This window comes from Channa argus, chromosome 14 (genome assembly GCF_033026475.1).
Source record: "Channa argus isolate prfri chromosome 14, Channa argus male v1.0, whole genome shotgun sequence".
Classification (NCBI taxonomy): Eukaryota; Metazoa; Chordata; class Actinopteri; order Anabantiformes; family Channidae; genus Channa; species Channa argus.
The window spans coordinates 26,343,344-26,365,773 of NC_090210.1; the positions used below are offsets into that span (position 1 = coordinate 26,343,344).

Below are 22,430 nucleotides of genomic sequence, written 5' to 3' on the forward strand. Positions count from 1 at the left end.
GACCCCCAAAGGGACAATCTAAAAGCCATTGTTGTAACGTTGTTGTTGATTGTGGTGACTCTGGAAGTGCTTAGAGCCTAAAAGGGAGAGTAAACCTGGACTGGGACACTGGGATTCAAAACACTGACCCTGTGGTCAGATCAGAATGTGTTTGATCTTGGGAATGAAGTAGTTGAAGAATGTAGAAAGCTAGATGGAGAAATTACACTTAATGTCATTGGGAGGCCAGTAGCCTCAACAGTGATGGAAGAAGCATCAGAATATCCACTGCTGGCAAAAAGATAAAATTTACAAAATCTGCCATGTCCGACTATGGACTTGAAGGGACTGGTGCAGGGCTTCCATGTCTCCATGATGGTGCTGGTAAGTGTATATATGCATTTGAGGAAGAAACCATTGCAACCATCCTGGCACTGGGGACATTAAGGCCATTCTAGGAAAGATTCTGGGGAAACAGGAAATGTATAAAAGATTGGTAGCAGCTCAACTGGGCTTATAGGTGGGAACACAAGCGCACGACAAAGACATTTTTAATAGGCATCAGAACACATTTTGGGCTGCACTGAGGCTGCGGTTCCAAACAAGAATTCGTCCTAACAGCATTGCTGCAGTTCCCATTAAGGATGATGAGAGCCCAAACGCTTATGTTCATCTCACTCAGAAGGAAGGTGTGAGACAGCTGGATGCAGGATATTTTTTAATTGCCAGGCTCTAAGAAAAAAGGACTGTTGTTGGCTTGTCACTAGCAGCTCAAAGCAAGCTGCTTTTTGATAATGCTGTGGGACTATATAATATCCCCTTTGATCAGTTCATAGAGCACGTGGTGGATGCTGTTACCAAGGTGCTGGCCAGTTTTCTCCGTCAGAAGCAGGCAGATGAGGAAGCAGTGAGGAAATTAACGTAGCAACAGTTGACAGAGGGAAAAATATTAAACAATATGTTCAGATGTTATATATTATTAACCTCTGGACTACAGCTTCCCCTACATGTGTGAAACAAATTCGGGCTGCCACAGTTACCAGTTTACTTCCTGTTCCCAGCTCTTCTCCCTGCATTTTGTCAGAAAAGTTTTTCAGAAAATCTCTTTGTCTGCCTGCCTGTTTATTGTCTTCTGGCTGATCTTCAGTATTCTCCCAGCCTGCCTACCCATCTGCAATTTCTGTGATAACCTGGGGCAACTGTGGCATAGGAAGGTAGAGCGGTTGTCCACCAATCTTGCAGTTGTTTGTTTAATCCCTGGCTCCTCCAGTCACATGTCAAAGTGTCCTTGAGCAAGACACTGAACCCCAACTTTGCTGCAGGTCAGCATTGGCCAACTGCATAGCAGCTCCCCCATCAGTGTGTGTGTGATTGTGTGAATGGGTAAATGAGAAGCATAGTAAACAGCATTGAGTACCAACAGGTAGAAAAGCGCCTCTGTAGTGATCAGAGGAAGATGGCGCCGATGTGTGTGGCTGCTCATTTCCTGCTCTTACTTTGCTTAGTATTTGTGTTTTTCCTGGCTTTTGGCACAGGCTGAGTCTCTGATGGTGTATAACCGCCAGTTTCTCTTGGATCTCCCACAAAATGTCAGGGATCTATGTATGCTTGACCCTACTGGACAGCCCCTCTTGGATCCCATCGAAGTCTGCCTGAAGCCTGTTGCGGGCTGTGATGAGGGATTCCGGCCCCACTGCACCTGCTCTCCTCTGCTCCGCTAGGGTAAACCCCCGTAAATTGTGAACGCTTTCTCGGGTTCCAAAATCGGCTAAACCACAGAACCAAGCTCCGGCCAGGTTTGCCCTGTTCAACGCCAGATCCGGGATAAACAAAATGTTTATCCTGAGGGATTTATTCAACTGGACTTCCTTTGTGTGACAGAGTCTTGGAACGGTGCTGGTGAGTGTAGCGCTGTTGTGGAACTTTTACTGGCAGGATGTTCCTACTTTAACTCCCCGCGGATGTTGGGCCGTGAAGGAGGAACAGCAAATGTTTTTAAAAATAATTTTAAATGTAAGCAGTGCGGCTTATCATCTTCATTCTCCAGATTTGAGGTGACTTTGCGTGAGGTAGAATACATTCAGAGAATACATTGCAGACCCTGTAATGTATTCTTTCATTTATCGACCCCCCAAATATAACAAGGACTTTGTGAATGATTTTTCTGCTTTTTTTGCTGGAATCATGCCTAATTATGATCGTGTCCTCATTGTTGGTGATTTTTAAATATGTCTGTAATTTAAATGGCATAAATGTTACATAATTTTTCCTACATTGTTTACATAGTATTTATGTATTTTGTGTGATATATTTAATTGTGTGTTGCTATGTCGGAACTATGGGTCCCTTTATGTTGCACATGGACACTTTTAGACAAGTGGTGGTTAAGAACACGTGGAACGATAACATAAAGCTTAAAGTTAAGGTGTCTTTTGTGGTGTTTCAAGTTTCTTAAGTTTTGTTTTTGAGATATTTTATTTGAAATGATTCCCTCTTAGATGTGTGCAGCCAGCTAGGTATGTGTATTAGGTTTGCATCCTGGTTTGTATCTTATTTACATATTGATGTTTATTTTATCTACTTTTTTATAAAGCATGTACTTACTATGTGATTTGTTATATGTTTCAATAGTCCGACGGTGGATATAACTAAGAGCAAGCAACAGCAACAAGTGCTAATTAAAAATAAATAAATGCATCAGTAACATCAAATGTCGGTGTTGTGTATTTTCTGGAGGGAATGAAACTGTTAAACCATTGGTGAAAGACTTTTAAGCCATTATTGATTCTTTTAATCTAGTACAATGTGTGGCTGTGTGGCTATGAACAGGGACATTCATTAGATCTTGTTGTCTCTCATGGTCTCATAATCTGGCCCACTTCCTGTTCTGGACTTTTATTTTGTACCCCTTTCGTCCCCTCCCTGTCTCCAGTTCATTTCCCCAGCTTCAACACACGTCAATGTTCACAATTGTTTTCACCTGTTCCCCTGCCTTATTCAACCCAGCTCTCCTCTTGGTTCTCTGTAGGATTATTGTCTTTGTTTCACCTTGGTTATCTATGCAACATCTCCTGGCTCATCTGTCTCATGGTTTTTGGACTCCTGACTCTGTTACCTGTATCTTTGTTCTGAAGTTTGATTTGATTGGTCAATCAAGGCAAGTTTTATTGTCAGTTCTTCCACATGTACAGTACATATATACAGGGAACTGAAATTGTGTTTCTCTCAGATCCATGGTGCGTACATCTATGGTATTCTGTGTCTTAGTCGTTTCCTGTGTGTTCGCCTTACACTTATAGGTATTATTTGTTTTCTAGTGTGGGTTTGTCTTGTTACGTTAATGTTTAGCTTTGCCAATGTTTGTTATTTCCTGGTGTTGTTGTTTTAGTTTTCGCTTGCTCCCTCATTTTCTCCTTGGTTAATTAGCCTCATCCGTGTTGGGTTTTAAGTTTGGTTCACCTATGGAGATGGTTTGTTTCTATATCACTGGTTTATGTTTCTGTGTTTGTATGGTGTTCACCTCCTAAAATAGTGGCAGTTTGTCCTCCTTGTAGGAGAGAATTTATGTTAGTAGGTTTCTTGTTTTTACTTATAATTGTTAATAAAACTAATGCTCACCACAACCCCTCCTGCCTTGTTGCACTTGGGTTCACCCTAAAAACTAACCTGACAGAATGATTTGACCAAAATTGGACCCGAGGTAGTTGTGTTTTGGCTCGCGTCTCCTCCTCCCACTCGCGTCTCAGTCCACGTCCTACAGTCCAGTAACATATATGCACACAGTTTCTGTGACACAGGAAGGTTGACTCAAAGTTTTCTTCTTCTACTGTCACTGAGCCTCCTGCAGCTACTGGTCTTTTCAGATACAATGACCACTTTATTAGTTACCCCAAACATACACCATAGGTAAAAAGCTGAATGTTTCTGTTTCAGACCTGTTTCTATCAGGGAGTCTGAATATTAGAACACCCCTGGATCATGATGCAGTCCAATAAAAATACCATTTACTCTGAGCTAAACACAAAATGAAACTAAGTTTCAGATAAGCATGAACCTAGTCCATGTGTTAATGTGACAAGGGTTCAAGTTTTACTCATGGAACAAACCCAGTCAAGCTTCAGTCATCAGTCCTGAAGCAGATCAATCATGATAGAACCCTGATGTGGGTTTAAGATTTTAGAGAGACAGCACCTGGTGACAGTTTTTGAAAGTATTCAGTTAAAACCCAAGCAATCAACTGATGTAAAAAAAACAAATAGACCTGAAGAACCACAGCAGCATTAATAATAATGATGTTTCATCTGCCTACCCCTCTGGTCCTCAACCCCCTACTGATGGAGGTGGAGCTGAATCCCCCTCTGCTCTGTCAGAGTGTGTGAGGTCTTTGTAAGAGACAGACTGGAACACATCTTCTGATCAGGGGATAAAATTCAGAGAACCTGAAGAACCTGCATTTTCAACATATCAGCTGCTGAACGGTAAGGGTTTGCTTTTTAATCTTCATTGAATCAATCTTCATTGAATCTCAAGTGACTGACACACATTTTAGCAGTTTAACTGAACCAGATTTAACAGGATTAATTGGGGCTTTAAATCAGATTAACATGTTTGACTCACCCTGTAAATAAAAAGAACTGGGACACTGAAAATGTCTCTTTAATGAAAAACATGGAACACAGCATCAGGAATCTGATTTAAGTTGTTTTCAGTTAATGCATTTTACAGAATATTTTTGACGCTTTGCTCTGTTCTCACAATGAAAGGATTGTGTCCGAGTTCATTTGTTCTGTGTTGAATTGGGTTCTCTAAACATTTTAACTGATTCCTAACCCACATCTCTTCTCCAATTTCTCTGTTTCTGTTTATCTAACTTCCTACTTAAAAAAAACATTCCCTTAACTCAGGTGTTGTACTCCATTAAAGAACAATATACAATCTTCCCTTCATTTCTAAAATCATATATATATATATATATATATATATATATATATATATATATATATATATATATATATATATATATATATATATATATATATATATATATAAATCCTATTCATATCCTATTATTTGCAAAACAATTATGTGACCACCGGTACAGGAATAATTTGTTTGAAGACTTGAAAACAATCCAGTGTTGAGCCTAGGATGCAGAGATCCTGTCCTACACGCCTCTCTGCAGTATCTTTACAACCGTCACCCCCCCACAACTCCCATATACCTATAGCGACTGTGTCTGTTCCCCGACCAACTAAATTACTTAAACCAAAATTGACCACAAGAGGAGTTAATAATGATAACCTAATAAAAGTTAAGACTACTCCTCTTAGAGAGCAAAACCCCAAAACTATTTAAATGTGGATTATTAAATATCAGATCTCTCTCTTCTAAATCTCTATTAGTAAATGACTTAATAAGCGATCATCAATTCGATTTATTTTGTCTTACTGAAACTTGGTTGCAGCAGGAAGAATATGTCAGTCTAAATTGGTCAACCCCTCCAAGTCATATTAATTATCATGTTCCTAGAAGCACAGGCTGAGGTGGAGAAGTAGCTGCAATTTTAACCCTCTAACCCTAACCCTAACCCTAACCCTAACCCTAACCCTCACTCAAGCTTACCAATAAACCCTAGACCTGAACATAGTTATAACTCATTTGAGAGCCTTACTCTTAGCCTTTTATAACTGGACTATTATTTGTTATCGTGTACCGTCCTCCAGTCCCTTATTTGTTTTTTTGATTGAAATTTCTGATTTTCTATCTGATTTAGTGCTTAGTACAAATAAAGTCATTATAGTGGGTGACTTTAACGTTCATGTAGATGCCTCAGCACTTTGCTTAAATCACTATTAGATTCAATTGGTTCTTCCAAAATGTAAAAAAAACAACTCACTGTTTTAGTCACACCTTAGACCTTGTCCTTATGTATGGAATTGAAGCGGATAATTTACCAATATTTCCTCACAAGTTTATCATAGTACAGAAACAGCACTGGTAAAATTCACCAATGATCTTCTCATGGCCTCAGATAATGGACTCATCTCTTTACTTGTTCTGTTAGATCTTAGTGCTGCATTGGATACCATTGATCATAACATTTTATTACAGAGACTAGAACATGAAATTGGGATTAAAGGAACTGCACGAGGTTGGTTTGAATCTTATCTATCTGATAGATTGAAATTTGTTCATATTAATGATGAATCCTCCATGCTCACAAAGGTTAGCTATTGACTTCCAAAAGGCTCTGCGTTAGGACCAATACTTTTTACTTTATATATGTCTCCTTTTGGCAACATTATTAGAAAACACTCCATAAATTTCCATTGCTATGCTGATGATACCCAGCTATATTTATCTATGGAACCAGATGAAAAAAATTAGTTAATCAAGCTTCAAGCATGTATACAAGACATAAAGGCCTGGATGTCCCATAATTTTTTACTTCTAAACCCAGACAAAACTGAGGTCATAGTATTTGGGCCTAAAAATCTAAGACATATGGTCCAACCATATGTTACTCTAGATGGCGTAAGTCTGGCACCACTGCGTCCAGTACTACTGCAAGGAACCTTGGAGTTACTTTTGACCAGGATTTGTCCTTTACTTCACATATAAAACAAATCTCTAGAACAACCTTCTTCCACCTATGGAACATTGCCAAAAATAGGAGCCTGGTTCTGCTGGAGGTTTCTTCCCTTTAAAGGGAGTTTTTCCTCTCCAGTGTTGCCTTGGTCAAGAGGGATTTGTTGGGATTTGTTCTCTATACATCTTTATAGTCTTGAGAATATTATGTAAAGTGCCTTGAGTTGACCATGTTAACAATTAGCACTATATAAATAAAGTTAAATAAAATTTTCTCATAACTAAAACTCCTCGACCATATTCTCTATTATCAAAATATCTTAATGGATCTGAACTGTCAGTCTTTATTTTGTCAAACTACTTTACTCAGTTAGTCAAACTTCAGTTTGATGTCTCCTCATTGGACAGCTGGACATTGTCTGTCTCCTCAGAGATGAAGTGCTTTCGGGTTCTGAGGGTGCTCAGTATATTTGTCCTATTGCTGTGGGAGGACTCAGGACCCGAGGCAATGACCCTGAACTCCATCCTCCTCCATCAGGTACCAGGTGGAGGACGAGGAGCAACAGAAGGTTTCCTTACTTACCAGAGAAGGAAGAGGAACTGGGTGTGGAACCAATTCTTTGTCTTGGAAGAGTACACCGGGGATGAGCCACTGTATGTGGGAAAGGTACAAAGACATCACGTCTAATTAGGACAAATAATCACTTCTTTGCCAATGTAGAATCTATCAAAATTCTATCCCAATCCTGGTTATGGTTCTGGTCCAGTTCTGCCTTTAGTTATCAAGAACAAATTAGGTGAATTTGAAAGTACAATCAGTTTATATGGAGCCAGAATGTAGAGGGATGAATATCTGGTTTCCTCTGATATTTACCTGGTTTCTGTTTTCTGCAGCTCCATTCTGACATGGATAAGGGAGAAAGCCAAGTGAAGTATGTCCTAAAAGGTGAAGGAGCAATGTCAATCTTCACTATCAATGAGAACACAGGTGACATCCATGCCACCAAGAGGTTAGACCGGGAACAGCAGGCATACTACATTCTAAGAGCTCAGGCTCGAGACCGAGACACCAACCTGCCAATCGAACCCGAGTCTGAGTTCATCATCAAAGTCCAGGACATCAACGACAATGAGCCCAAGTTTCTGAATGGACCATACACTGCCAGGGTGGCTGAGCAAGCTCCTGTAGGTGTGTCTGAACACACAACAGTAATAAAACTGATATATAATAAAATATATTATATATAATAAATAATATAATAAATAAATATATATATATATATATATATATATATATATATATATATATATATATATATATATATATATATATATATATATATATTATAACTCAATATAATATATAATAAAACTGAATAATTTCAGATTGTCTTTAAAGTAGACACAGGCATAGGGTTTTAGGGGAATTATCTAATATTATATATTATGCATCATTTCCAGGTTTTTATCCTTCAGGTTCGGTTCTTCTGAAATATTAAATAGAAACATAGTAGAAATAGTTGGGCTGGTGTCTGTGTTCTCCTGCTTAATGCATTGGAAATAAATCTGTTTCTGTTCAGACAAAAGCTGGTGTCTCTGAGCTGAAGATTAATGAGATCAAACACTGCAAAACTATTTTAGAGGCTTCTGCTCTTAATGTGAAATTTTAGAGTGCAGCCAAGGCTCTTAATTTAAAAATCCTGGTGAAAAATAGGAGAATGAACAAAACCAGGTTATTTTAAAGAAGTTGATTCATTTGGGAAATATTTTTTAAACATGTTTATATGTCTTCAAATGCACTAATTGACTGTCTCCAAGTGTTAGCGTGATTTCCTGTTTGCTAAAGTTGCGTTATAAATCATTAAAGTGTTGTCTTAACAGGCACATCAGTGGTCACAGTTGTAGCGACGGACGCTGATGATCCAACTTATGGAAATTCTGCCAAACTGGTTTACAGCATCCTACAAGGTCAGCCATACTTCTCTGTGGAGCCAAAGACTGGTGAGCACTCATTTTTAACTACTCTTAACTCACTTGTGAGCTGATGTGCTCAAACTATAAAGTGTTTAATAAAATGTCTTCAGAAAGAAGTCTTTACTAGCCTCTTATTGTCAAAAACTTTCAAATAAAAACATTGTTAAAAAAATTAAAGGACACCTTCATTGATATTGAACTTGGTTCTTTTGGTTCTAGTTTGGGTAGTACACATAAATAAATGCCATTAAACTTCCCTCTGATTTCCCTATATTAAATATCTCTCTTCTTCTGAAAAATGTCTCCAGATGACATCACTTGGAGGAAACTGTAGTTCAGATTATGTTATCTTGTTGCTCATACTATGGAGTTTGTAATCGTGGCCAACCTGCTTTTCCAAAGCTCCTTCAGATGACATCATCTGAACACCTCTGGGTGATGTCATCTGGAGAAGTTTTTCAGCTGGAAGAAAATAATTATTTAATACAGGTAAGTCAGAGGGAAGTGTTGTAGGGGGAAGTAGGAACCAAGGAAAGGTGGGGCAGGACAGTGGATAAAGTGGATTCCATAAGGTAAGTAAACCGGAAAAGATGCTTCCAATGGTAAATGGTCTGCACTTATATAGCGCTTTTCTACCTATTGGCACTCAAAGCGCTTTACACTGCTTCTTATTCACCCATTCACACTAACAATCACACACACATTCATACACCGATGGGGGAGCTGCTATGCAGCTAGCCAACACTCACCGGGAGCAACTAAGTTGGGGTTCAGTGTCTTGCTCAAGGACACTTCGACATGTGACCGGAGGAGCCGGGGATTGAACCAACAACTGTGAGATTGGTGGACAACCGCTCTACCTTCCTGCGCCACAGTCGCCCAATGTATTAAGCAATCTGTGCTTTCAGTTCCTGAGAGAGTTGATTTTTTTTAAACTTTAAAAGCCAAAGATTGAAGTTTTAACTGTAAATTTTACAGAATATATGTATCCTTATTGTCGGGGCGGCTGTAGCTCAGTTGGTAAGGCAGTCGTCCACGGACCACAGGGTCAGTGGTTTCAATCCCCAGTCACGGCTATATGTCGTAGTGTCTCTGGGCAAGACACTGATCTCCCAACAGCCCTCTCCCATCCCCATCTGTGCAGTGCCGGTCCAAGCCTGGTAGAAATATGGATGGGTTGCGTCAGGAAGGGCATCCAGTGTAAAAACTGTGCCAAATCAACATGCGTACAATTATCCACTGTGGCAACCATGAACTCACAGGATAAGCTAAAAGGACAGGATTCATCTTTATTATCATTTTTTGTTTATTCTTTTATTTGAGTGTTTAATAATTTTCTATTTCCTCTTATAATGTATTTAATTTTGAATTTAATTTAATTTTGTATTTAATTTTGAAGTTTTAATTGTTTTTCTTACTATATTACCACTAAAATTACTTGTGATGTATTAATGTTCTTTGAATCTGTAATTATTATATTCTACTTTATTTGAATTCATGTTTTGTGATTTAGTCTGAAAATGATTTCCTATAACTTCATAAATTATCTTTAAAACACTTTCAACTGCAGCAACTTGTCCAAAAAGTACAATAAAAGTAAAGATTGATTGAATCAACCCTTAATTATGCTGCAATAGAGTGACACTACATCCAAGATAGGAGTAATAAATTGCTGGGCCCTGGCAAAGCTGTAGTTCTAGCGGTGTGATTTGTTAAGGGTTACATGCTATGCTCATACTGGATGATTGTTTGCTTACATATCCTCCACCAGCAAATACATCATGTTGGTGATTTGTTTTTACCAAACTCATTCTTATTTCTATCTGGTAACTTACATTACATAATGTATTAAACACATTTAGCAACATCAGTAAAATAAAACCCCAACACTCAGCTTTTCCTTTGCTTTGTTTAAAATGTTTTTATGTCAACTCAGACTCTGCTTTGGATTTAGCTGTTGGTAAACTTTACCACAGCATGGATAATGTCAAGCTTTTTTTAAACGCCTGGTTCTGCTAGAGGTTTCTTCCATTAATAGGAGATTGGATGCTTTGGTTCAGGTTCTGGAGAACTTTCTTTTTTTTTTTTATGCAATTCAAAATAGGTGTTTAGTTTTTTTTTCCTCCTTGACCCTTTTTCTCAGACCCGGAGCAGGATCTTACAGACTGAAGAAGACCAGAATGTGTTTAATTGATCGGAATACACAGAAACTGGCCTTAGTTCTGCAGCATCAGATGTTCTGGTGGAAAAATAGTTTGCCTGGGAACTGACATGTTTACAATTACCATTATTTCACAAAAAATGTAATCTAGTTCCTTCAAAACACAAAACAAGTCTATTTTCATTAGGTTCCCCACCTGGACACTCGAATGCGTACTCAGTGTAGATTCAGTCTGGATTTAACTCGACTTTCATCTGTACTGCAGGTGTTATACGGACAGCTCTAGCTGACCTGGACCGTGAGGCACAGGACCGCTACCTGCTGGTTATCCAAGCCAAAGACATGATTGGTCAGATAGGGGGTCTGTCTGGAACCACCTCGGTCACTGTGATCCTGACGGATATCAATGATAACCCACCTCGCTTTACTCGCAGTGAGTCTGACTTGGCAACCTCAGACCACCACACCACAGACCCTCAGAACACAAACCCCCTCAATCCAACAGGTCACCTGTAACTGTACTGTGTAACTGGGCATGCCTGTACTTACATGTACCTCTGTATCTTTCTTTGACAGAGAGTTACCAGTTCAGTGTTCCAGAGTCTGAATTGGTTTCAGTTGTGGTTGCTAAGATCAAAGCTCTGGATCTGGATGTTGGTCCAAATGCTGAGATGGACTACAGGATCCTGGATGGGGATGGAGTGGGAACCTTTAGGATCCTCACTGACCCAAACACACAGGAAGGTCTGGTTATCCTACAAAAGGTAACGGTTTATAAGTGACTGTGTGTGTCTGCAGTTTTCAGTCCCACAGGAGAACCCTCCTGTCAGTAGCCGCTGACTCACTCTTTCAATTTAGTCATGTCACTGATGCAGAAATAACTCATCTGTTGTTTGTACTGAAGGCAGATCCTCCTGAATATTTTGCTAATGTTTTAATCTGGAGGGGAAAAAAATCAAGCCAGTTTGGTTTTTCCGTGATCAGATCATGTGTCAACCTTCAGATCAAAGTTTACTGTTGTAGTCCAACAGAATCAAGTCCAGTGGATCTTGTGTTTTCTCTCCTCCAGACTCTGGACTTCGAGACCAAGTCAAGCTACAGTCTGCGAGTTGAGGCATCCAACCGATATGTGGACACACGCGTCCTTATGGCTGGTCCATATAATGACGTGGCCCTAGTTTGTCTGCTGGTAGGAAATGTGGATGAGCCCCCGGTCTTCTCCTCCTCCTTGAGTAGAATGGTGGTTTCTGAGGCAGCTGCAGTGGGAACCAGTGTGGGATCAGTTTCAGCAAATGATCCTGATGCCAACAAGAGTCCGGTCAGGTACATCGAGTTAAAACAATAATAGGAGACACTGACTGAATACTCTGTAATACCTCCCTGTCACCAAAGGACAATAGTTTGTTCGGCAGTGGAGCAACAAAGAGACACAGACAATACAAAATAACACCCAACATCAAAGTGATAATAGATATTGTTTGGATCTGAACATGGGACATGGAGAACTGTCAGACAGGATTGTGTTTTCTTTAACTACTTTTTATGAAGCTCAAACATTTTTTTTTCAGCTTCATTTACGAAAACCATCTTGTTTAATGAAGTTACTTAATACTGAGTGTGTTTGTCTACAGGTACTCCATAGATAGAAAGTCTGACATGGACCAGTTTTTCGATGTGGACAGTTCTTCAGGTGTGATCAGAACTTCTAGACCTCTGGACAGAGAGACTATCAACCTGCACAACATCACCATCCTTGCCAGAGAGAGCTGTGAGTTTCGCCATGTGTTGCTAACTCCCTGTGTCCCCTGATGTAATCAGACATACTTAACAGAAGTGTGTCTGTGTTAGTGGACCCATCTCAGGTTGGAAAAGCTGTGGTTCTGGTCTCTGTGCTGGATGTCAATGACAACGCCCCAAGCTTTGCCATCCCATACCAAGCATTTGTTTGTGAAAACTCCAAACCTGGACAGGTAAATGTCACCTGTAACAGACTGAAGTCTGTTTTTGTCTTTACATTTGTGTCCACTGTAAATATGTTATTTCATTTCTTATTGTCTGAGATTCTATACTTTGGTTTGGTGTCAGTTTATTTCCTTTTACTGGAATTATCATTCACATGACTTTTTAAATCGTGGCAAAAACATACAAATCAACATGACAGCTGTCTTCTACAGTGTTTTTACACTCTTTTTGACACAAAAATAACAGAGAAAATCTTGTTTTAATACATACCTGTCACTTTGGGCAAAACATAGACAGGAAAATTACAATTCTGGGTTCTGTTGAATGATTTTTACTTTAAACATGTCTCCTTTAGGAAACTCCACGAATTCCCATTGCTATGCAGATGACACCCAGCTATATTTATTTATAAAACCAGACAAATCTCTAGATCAGCCTTAAACCACCTGCAGAATATTGTCAAAATTAGGAGCCTAACCCTAACCCGTAACCTTCCCATCTATGAAACTAGTATATGCATGTTGACACTCAATTATTGACCCATTTACAACTGTCAGCCTTGTGTGTTGTGGCTCTAAAATGCCTTGAGATTTTTTTTTCCTTTCGGCTTATCCTGTTAGTTAAGTTTCGCCAAAGCGGATCATTGTACGCATGTTGATTTGGCACAGTTTTTACGCCGGATGCCCTTCCTGACGCAACCCTCCCCAGTTTCTACCGGGGTTCGTACCGGCACTGGGGAGGGAAATGGGCTGTTAGGGGTCCAGTGTCTTGCTCAGAGAATATTCAAAATATAGGGCCGGGAGTCGAACCACTGACCCCATGGTCTGTGGACAACTGCCTTTACCAACAAAGCTACATCCACCCCCTCTAAAATGCCTTGAGATTGAAACGTCTAAAGCTTTGACAGAATTTATGATTTTAGTCTGAAACACAAATTTTCTGGTCTTCAGATCATCGAGACTGTGAGTGCTGTGGATCGAGATAAACCAGACAATGGGCATCACTTTCTGTTTTCTTTGAGTCCTGAGGCTCCTGGGGAACTCAACTTCACCGTGAGAGACAACAAAGGTTCAGTCCACCTTAATAACTAATCACAAAGGTCTACTGTAAGAAATTAAACATAACAGGTTAAATAAAACTAAAGGTCTACATTCATTAAGTATATACAGATACAGTTCACAGTTTAAATTTATAAACATAACCTTAGAGTATAATAATAATAATAATAATAATTAATAATCTAACCATAGCAAAGCAGCAATACATCTTTACTAAAACTATCAGTAACAATCACGGTAAACTCTGCGGTTTAACTTAAATCACTAATCATTTCAATGGTTGTTTAACCTGCTGTTTTCACTCATGCGTTTCTTCCTGTCTTACTTTCCTCAGACAACACAGCATCTGTCCTGACTTTACATGGTGACTTCCTACAGCGGGACCAGCTGGTCCACATCCTGCTGGTGGTGATTTCAGATGGGGGGAGTCCGTCTCTCAGCAGCACCAATACACTATCTATCACCGTCTGCAACTGTGACCTGGATGGAAACCACCGGTCCTGCAGTTGGGGGATGGGGGCGCTCCTAGTTGTCGGACTAAATACCACTGCAACCTCCCTCACCTGCTTCCTCACACTGCTCGGTACAACCTCCTGCACCAGTCATAGTCCTAAACCATTTTCAGACTGTGCTCATCCACATAAGGTCCACTTGCTTACTCTTGGGTCAGGACTCATACTAACCTGGGACAGGTTTTCATTCTAGACAGGAGTTTTTCTCCTTTTTTCTGATGTCTGTGGCCACAATGGGTTGGTTAGGTTCTGAGAGCAATACTTATTGTGTCCTATGGGGATGTTTAATATTTAATAAACATTCAGCTGAACAAAGGAACAAATTTCCCTTTATCAGAAATTAATCTCACTTAGTTCTGAACTAATTAATCAGGGGGGATGCAAACGTTTGTACCAATGTGGTCTTCATTATTATACTATAACTTTTTTATATATTCCTTGACCATATTTTTAACTTCTGATGTTGAATCTATGTCACTCTCTCAGAATAAAGAGAGTAGCAATTTTAGCTAGTGGTTGCTAAATTACAGCTTCAATCTGAAACTTTTGGAAATCAAGCTACCTGAAGCAAGAGGTATACATTGATCCAGTCAGGGCATTAAACACAGAGTATGTTTTCACATCAGCATGTGACCCAAAGGGTTCAGCCCTCTCTGATTGATCAGAAGAATAAGCCTTGTTGAAATTTTTGTGTATCGCTGCACTGCTGCCAAAGATGTTTTCAGTTTAATATGTTTCTTGTGCAGAAATTCAGCTGAATTTTGGTCATTTAACTAGAAGCTAAAAGGTAATTTACCCCGCTCCCTCTTTGCTCCTCAGGTATCATCATGATAACAGTGGCTATTCGACACAGGAGGGGGGAGCTTCTGATAACAGATGACGAGCGAGACATTCAAGAAAACATTGTCTGTTATGATGATGAAGGCGGAGGTGAAGAAGACACAGAGGCCTTTGACATGTCTGCTTTGAGACACCTGAAAAAAATCAACCAAGGCCCTCTGAGACTAGAGTCCAGGATGGAAAAGAACCAGATGTTTGAGAAATTCATCAAGAACCGACTGCGGGAGGCAGACCTGGAACTGAAAGCACCCCCCTACGACTCACTACAGACTTTTGTCTTTGAGGGCAGTGGGTCAGCTGCTGAGTCACTCAGCTCCTTAAGCTCATCAGACTCAGAAAAGGACTACAGCTTTCTGAAGGAATGGGGGCCGAGGTTCAAGAAGCTTGCAGATCTCTACGGACACCAGGAGGGAGGGGGAGTTTTCTCGTAGTGCTGCAAGGGCTACAGGGACCAGAGGGGGGTGTTACCTGTTTGAGCTATTTGTCACTTGTACCTGAATCTGGATAAGGAGGGGTGGTGGCAGGGATGTTCCTGATGTCGAACATGCATTGCTTCATGTTTGTTGCCCAATCACTTTAGTGATTGTGAAAACAGAAGAACCAAGAGTAGGATGGAATTTCAGTTTACTTAGTAAATTTCTCTGCACTGACACATGTAATCATGTGTGCAACTCTAGAAACATCTGATGTATTTCATATGAAATTGGGAGATTTCTTCTTCCATATCTGTATGATTAATTGAATCTTATTTAATTAATAATTTAATCTGTTGCCATTTTACCCCCATCAGAATATAGCTAAATAATTGGATCTGTGATAAGAGTCTATTTAGAAATCCCAGTCTCCTAAATGATGAATGAATGATGCTGAATAAAATGTATTTGTGTAACTTTACTGACTTTCCTCTATTTACCTTCAATGTCACACATTTATACATATAACACCACTGAATTAAAATGGAAGCCCTGCTCCATATTGACCAAGTTGAATGACTAAGCTCTGGTTTGACTGAACTAACTGTGATCAGCATTTCTGAAACCAGAAACCAGAAAGAGTTCCCCTCTTGGAGTTTGTCAACCCAGTTGAGTTTTTTTTTTTTAAACCACCAAAGTCTCACTGAGGGCATTTCCATGTTCTGCTTTGTTGGGAAAGTTGACTTCTTAAGTGGTATGTAAATTAAAAAGCTGGTTTCTGTAATCTGGTTAGTAGATTTGCGAAAACTGTTTTTCCTTGGTAGAATTCTGTTCAAGAACTCCAATTTCTCTGGCATGCATACATTATACAAAGATTTAATTAAAAAGATCATTAATGGCAAGATGCCACCTCATTTTTAAACCAAAGTCAGAAATTTAACCAGCACAAAGTGCCTCATAGAAGTCTAAATAAGTCACTTTCCCCCGTGGATTGTTTTCAGCTGTGTCAGCCATTTATTGACACTTTGTTCAAACGGTTACCTGGGGGCTGTTGTCTGATTGTTTCCTCCTTTCATTTGTGTTGTTAGTCACATGCATTGAAGTGTGAACGACTGTGAAACTGCCTGGAGAGTGATGAAGAAGCCTCCTTAAATGTTAAGTGGTCTCATAGAAAATCTCTGTTGAGAGAGGGTCGTTCTAGGTCTAATAGCTGCTATTTTTATTGAGCTGGAGATGTCTTTTTATCCAAACCTCCACAGATGAAGTCTGCTTCCTGTAACTTAAAAACAATATTGCAATGTGAATATTGATTATTCCTCACCCAGTTCAGTCCAGTGATGTGACCCAGTCTGCACATTGTCCATCACAGACTCAACTGCAGTTCATGGAGGTTCAGCTCTACCTGTAGCTTATTCACCTTCATGTTGACTCGTCAGTGAATAAACCAACTTTATTAATGTGAAATAATAATGTGTACTGCATTACTATTGAAACTAATTATATAATAGTGACTGCCCATACATAAAAAAATAAGTCTGGGTGCAACAGCTACATCAGGGCCCAAAATCTGCTCAGTTGGGTATTCAGGACTGCTCTGCAAGCTGAGAAAAAAGGTTTGGTCCTGGTGGACTATAGAGCCCTGGAGTGTCTTGCTGCCTCTGGATTGTTGTTTAAGGAATAATGATGAAAAGTCCAAATCATTTACACAGTGATGCTTTAAAGAAAATTAAACAGTAAAAACCGATTGAACAACTTTAAACATCATATGATCAAAGTGTGAAATCTAGTGGCCAAATTATGACAGTGACATTACAACTTAAAAAAATGTTAGTGATTTTTTTCTGACTTTTCTTATTGCCTCATAAGTCCATTCATTGTTCTACCTCTCAGTATAATAGTTTGTTACTGTGTTTGCTACTTATTAGTTGTTTTATTAATTGTGCATATTTACTGTTTCATTATTAGTTGTGTTCATTAGAGGATTTATTCTTGTAATCTTACAAATCTTCCATAAGCAGATTTCACTGGAGTTTCAGAATTTAAACATGAAGTAAATGTTCTGGTTCTAGTGTGTGAATTAGTCTGTCCAGGTGAGCAAATGTTAAACTATGTGGGTCAGGAGGACCAGGACACTTTGCATCTTTCCTCACCTCTAGATAAAATGTAGAAAAAGACTGTGACTACTAAGAAATATTTTTTTGTATCCATCCTCTGACTTCTGCTTTTGAATAATCCTAATAATCAATCTCAATAATCTAAAATAAAGTTGACTTAAGTGTTCTTTACACCTCAGGGAATGATTTTTGATACAGACCTTCCAGATACAGGTATACTTATACTAAAATCCTTTACATACATTCACTGATATTACCTGTTTGATTCTAAAATTGCTTGCTGCAGTGATTATTTTGATTATTTATAGTAGTATTAAAATAACTTTGATCGACCTGTTTCCCTTTGACCAAAAAAAGTCTGTTCTTGTAAATGTAAAATTTTTCAAAAATTGAAATCTAATTGACCATGATTCAATGGTTTAATGAAATACTTTACTGATATGTAATAAAAAACAACTGGGACTTAGAACAAGATAACTATAGTGATGATGATTGATTTCATGAGGATGGAGGCTCCGGTCACGTGCGTCTGGCTGCGTCTGCAGCTGTGAGAGGCTGCAGAGCGGCCCAGGGATCCTGCAGCATCGACGGGCTGAAATATTTCTCCACGGACGAGTCTGAAGACTGGAAACACACAAACACTGACTGTGAGAATTTAATCCCAATGTTTAACGACTTCTTTGGAATCTAAACAAGTCTGAACACTTACCTGGAAACATGTCGCACCAAACAACTACTATGCCATTCAACTCAATTTAAATTAAATATCCAACGTGATGTTTAATCGAAATTGAAACTTTACCTGGAAATTTGGACTGAAGGACTGGGGCCGCCTGAAACCGTCTCCTCTGCGTCGCATCTGGCCCCCAAACCCCCGAGATCCGCTGATGAATCCGCCCGGAGAACGGTCCCTGTACCCTCGATTAGACCCCGGGGAATAGGACGGGGAACCCGGAGAGTAAGATGGGCAAACCCTGGTGGAAGCTCCGCGGTGTCCGGAGCCTCCGTACGGAGAGCGGGCTCCGGGGAAAGCCCAGCAGGAGGACGGGGAAGGAAACCTTCCAGCCGGACGCGGAGCTCCGGGACTACGCTGAGGTCTAGCCGGGACTCGGTACATCTGAGCGACTAATATTGGAGAGACGATATCTGGAGCTTCCGAATTCAGAGAGACCCGGAAAAAGCGCAACAACGAAACACGGAGTTAAAACCGGAAACGGAAACACTCGCACTTTACGCCCAGTTCTGCAGCGCCGCCCACAGGAAAACTGCAGAAAGAAAACTGCATTAAAATGTAAGTCAAAATTATTTAAATAGTACCTTGTCTTCAAGCTCAGAAGAACAAAGCAATAATCGAATAAAGCCTTCCAAACTTTGGAGAACTGAAAGATTTCCAAATGGGGCAGCAGCATCTTAGCTCAACACTGACTGTTTACAGTAGTTTTTAATCTTAACTATTACACAAACGGACACTAACCAACTGTCAGTGATAATGTTGAAGGATAAACCTGTAGGCTGTATGCACGTCCATATAAAAAAAAAAAAATCAAATGTACACTGCATTACTTTTGTTGATATTCATTTATACGGCTCATTTATATGAACGCATGTATTCCTATATTGATGTGTGTGTGTCCAAGTAAGTTTCTAGTATCAAATCAAATATGTAAATATGTTTCAGACTTTGCCTTCAAAAGTGAATATAGAAAAATAGAAGAATGCTACAGACACAGCTGATATTATTGCAATTCTTCTTTCTTCTCCTCCTTTCACCTGTTCCCTTTCAGGGGTCGCCACAACGAATCATGTGCCTCCATCTAACTCTATCCTCTGCATCCTCTTCTCTCACACCAGCTAACTTCATGTCCTCTCTCATTACATTCACAAATCTCCTCTTTGGTCTTCCTGGCAGCTCCAACCTCAGCATCCTTTTATCGATATATTCACCATCTCTCCTCTGTTCAAACCACCTCAGTCTGGCCTCTCTGACTTTATCTCCAAAACATCTAACATGAGCTGTTCCTCTGATGTGCCTCCTGTCTTTTCTTCAGTGCCACTGTCTCTAAGCCGAACAACATCGCTGGTCTCACCACCGTCTTGAACACATTTCCTTTCATTCTCACTGATACCCTTTTATCACACAAACACACCTGACACTTTTCTCCACCTGTTCCAACCTCCCTGCACTCGCCTCTTCACCTCTTTTCCATACTCTCCATTGCTCTGAACCGTTGACCCTAAGTACTTAAAGTCCTGCACCTTCTTCACCTCTGCTCCCTGTAATCTCACCGTTCCATCTGGGTCCCTCTAATTCACACACATGTATTCTGTCTTACTGCGGCTAACTTTCATTCCTCTGTTTTCCAGGGCACACTTCCACCTCTCTAGATTTTCCTCCACCTGCTCCCTGCTCTCACTACGAATCACAATGTCATCTGCAAACATCATAGTCCATGGAGATTCCTTTCTAACCTCATCTGTCAGCCTGTCCATCACCAGAGCAAACAAGAAGTGGCTGATACTTGATGCAGCCCCACCTCCACCTTGAACTTCTCTGTCACACCTACAGCACACCTCACCACAGTCTTACAGCTCTCACATGTCCTGCACCACTCTAACATACTTCTCTGCCTCTCCAGACTTTCTCATACAATACCACAGCTCCTTTCTCGGCACACTGTTGTATGCTTTCTCTAAATCTACGAAGACACAATGCAACTACCTCCCTACTACCTTCTCTGTACTTCTCCATCACCTCAAAGCAAATACTGAGTCAGTTGTACTCTTTCTAGCCATTAAACCATATTGCTGCACACAAATGCTCACCTCTGCCCTTAGCCTAGCTTCCACTACTCTTTCCCACAACTTCATTGTTTGGCTCATCAGCTTTATTCCTCTGTAGTACCAACTGCCTTTTCACTCTTCATCCTCTTCAACGTCCTCCTCACTTCACTTTTACTAATCTTTGCTACTTCCTGCTCCACACCAATCACCTCTTCTACTGTTCGTTCCCTTTCATTTTTCTCAATTAGAAACTCTTCAAATTACTCCTTCCATCTTCCCATCACACTCCTGACACCTGTCAATACATTTCGATCCTTATCACACTAACCTGCTGCACATCCTTCCCATCTCTATCTCTTTGTCTCGCCAATTTGTAAAAATCCACCTTTCCCTCTTTGAGAATTCATTGGATGTCACTAGGTTGGTGTCCAACCTAGCATACAAGTCCTCATATGCTCTTTGTTTGGCCTTTGCCACCTCTACCTTTACCTTACACTGCATCTCCCTGTACTCCCGTCTACTCTCTTCAGTCCTCTCAGTGTCCCACTTCTTCTTAACTAACCTCCTTCTCTATATACACTCCTGAGCTTCCTCGTTCCACCACCAAGTCTCCTTGTCCACTTCTTCTCTTTCCCGATGACACACCAAGTACCCTCCTAACTGTCTCCCTGATCACATTAGCTGTAGTGGTCCAGTCATATGGAAGTACCTCCAAACCACCCAGAGTCTATCTCAGTTCCTCCCTGAAAACTATACAACATTCTTCCTTTTTCAACTTCCACCACTTCGTCTTCTGCTCTGCCTTTGTCCTCTTCATCTTCCTCACCACCAGTGTCATTTTACACACTACCATCATGTGTTGTCTGATTACACACTCCCCTACCAATACTTTACAGTCACTGATCTCTTTCAGATTACAATGTCGGCATAAGATGTAGTCCACACTATATTGCCAAAAGTATTCGCTTACCCATCTAAATAAATGAATTTAGGTGCACAAAGCAAGGTCCATAAAGACATGAATGAGTGAGTTTGTTGTGGAAGAACTTGACACCTTTGGGATGAATTAGAGCGACGACTGCGAGCCAGGCCTTCTCGTCCAACAACAGTGTCTGACCTTACAAATGCACTTCTGAAAGAATGTTCAAAAATTCCCATAAATACACTCCTAAGCCTGATGGAAAGCCTTTCCAGAAGAGTTAAAGCTGTTATAGCTGCAAAGCGTGGGCTGACGTAATATTAAACCCTATGGATTATGAATGGGATGTCACTAAAGTTCATATGGGTCTAAAGGCAGGTGAGCGCATACTTTTGGCAATATAGTGTATGTCACCCTGCCTCTTCTGGAATAAAGTGTTCACTACAGCCATTTTCATCCTCTTTGCAAAGTCTACGACCATCTGTACTTCTGCGTTCCTGTCCTGAAGACCAAATCGGCCTATCACATTCAATTTAATTCAACTTTATTTATATAGCGCCAATTCACAACAAAGTCATCTCAGGGCACTTTACAGAATAAAGTCAAGATTATAAAGATGTATAGCGAGAACCCAACAATTCCCCCTGGAGCAAGCCATAGCCAACAGTTCCTCCCTCTATCCACTGGTTGGTAGACAATTTCAATTTAAGTCAATTCAACTTTATTTATATATGCCAATTTACAACAAATTCATCTCAAAGCACTTTACATAATAAACTCCAGACTACACAAGTATGTAGAGGCAACCCAACAAATCCCCCTTGAGCAAGCCCTAGGTAACAGTGGAGAGGAAAAACTCCCTTTAACGCAAGAAACCTCCAGCAGAACCAGGCTCAAGGTGGACGGCCATCTGCCTTGACGGGTTGGGGTGAGTGGAAAGGGGAGAGAGAAAAGAACAGAGCAACAAAAAGCAACAACAAAACATCGGGCAGATTGGTAGGACCAGTAGCTGCACACTGGAAGACATACAGCTTCCAAGCCGGGGACACCTTCAGAAAGGGACAGAGAGAGGGGGACAGAGAAGGACAAAGACAACTACGGGAGAGAACACACAGAGTTAATGACATAC

The 22,430-nt window shown here is 40.2% G+C and overlaps 2 protein-coding genes across 2 annotated transcripts; one reads left to right on the top strand and one right to left on the bottom strand.

Annotated features, from left to right (window-relative positions):
• Positions 1-6,997: 6,997 nt before the first annotated feature.
• LOC137098686 (cadherin-7-like) lies at positions 6,998-17,171 on the top strand. The gene is made up of 11 exons (XM_067475193.1): positions 6,998-7,234; positions 7,462-7,756; positions 8,449-8,568; positions 10,968-11,135; positions 11,279-11,466; positions 11,772-12,025; positions 12,334-12,470; positions 12,551-12,672; positions 13,615-13,732; positions 14,057-14,305; positions 15,054-17,171. Exons 1-11 carry the CDS (start codon positions 7,001-7,003, stop codon positions 15,503-15,505), a joined length of 2,337 nt encoding a protein of 778 aa, XP_067331294.1. The 5' UTR covers positions 6,998-7,000; the 3' UTR covers positions 15,506-17,171.
• A 13-nt stretch (positions 17,172-17,184) lies between these two features.
• On the bottom strand, positions 17,185-18,810 carry mplkip (M-phase specific PLK1 interacting protein). Its single transcript, XM_067475194.1, has 2 exons — positions 18,404-18,810; positions 17,185-18,225 (listed from the first exon to the last, which is right to left on the bottom strand). The coding sequence occupies exons 1-2, from the start codon at positions 18,716-18,718 to the stop codon at positions 18,121-18,123; spliced, it is 420 nt and encodes a 139-aa protein (XP_067331295.1). The 5' UTR covers positions 18,719-18,810; the 3' UTR covers positions 17,185-18,120.
• Between the last annotated feature and the right edge of the window lie 3,620 nt (positions 18,811-22,430).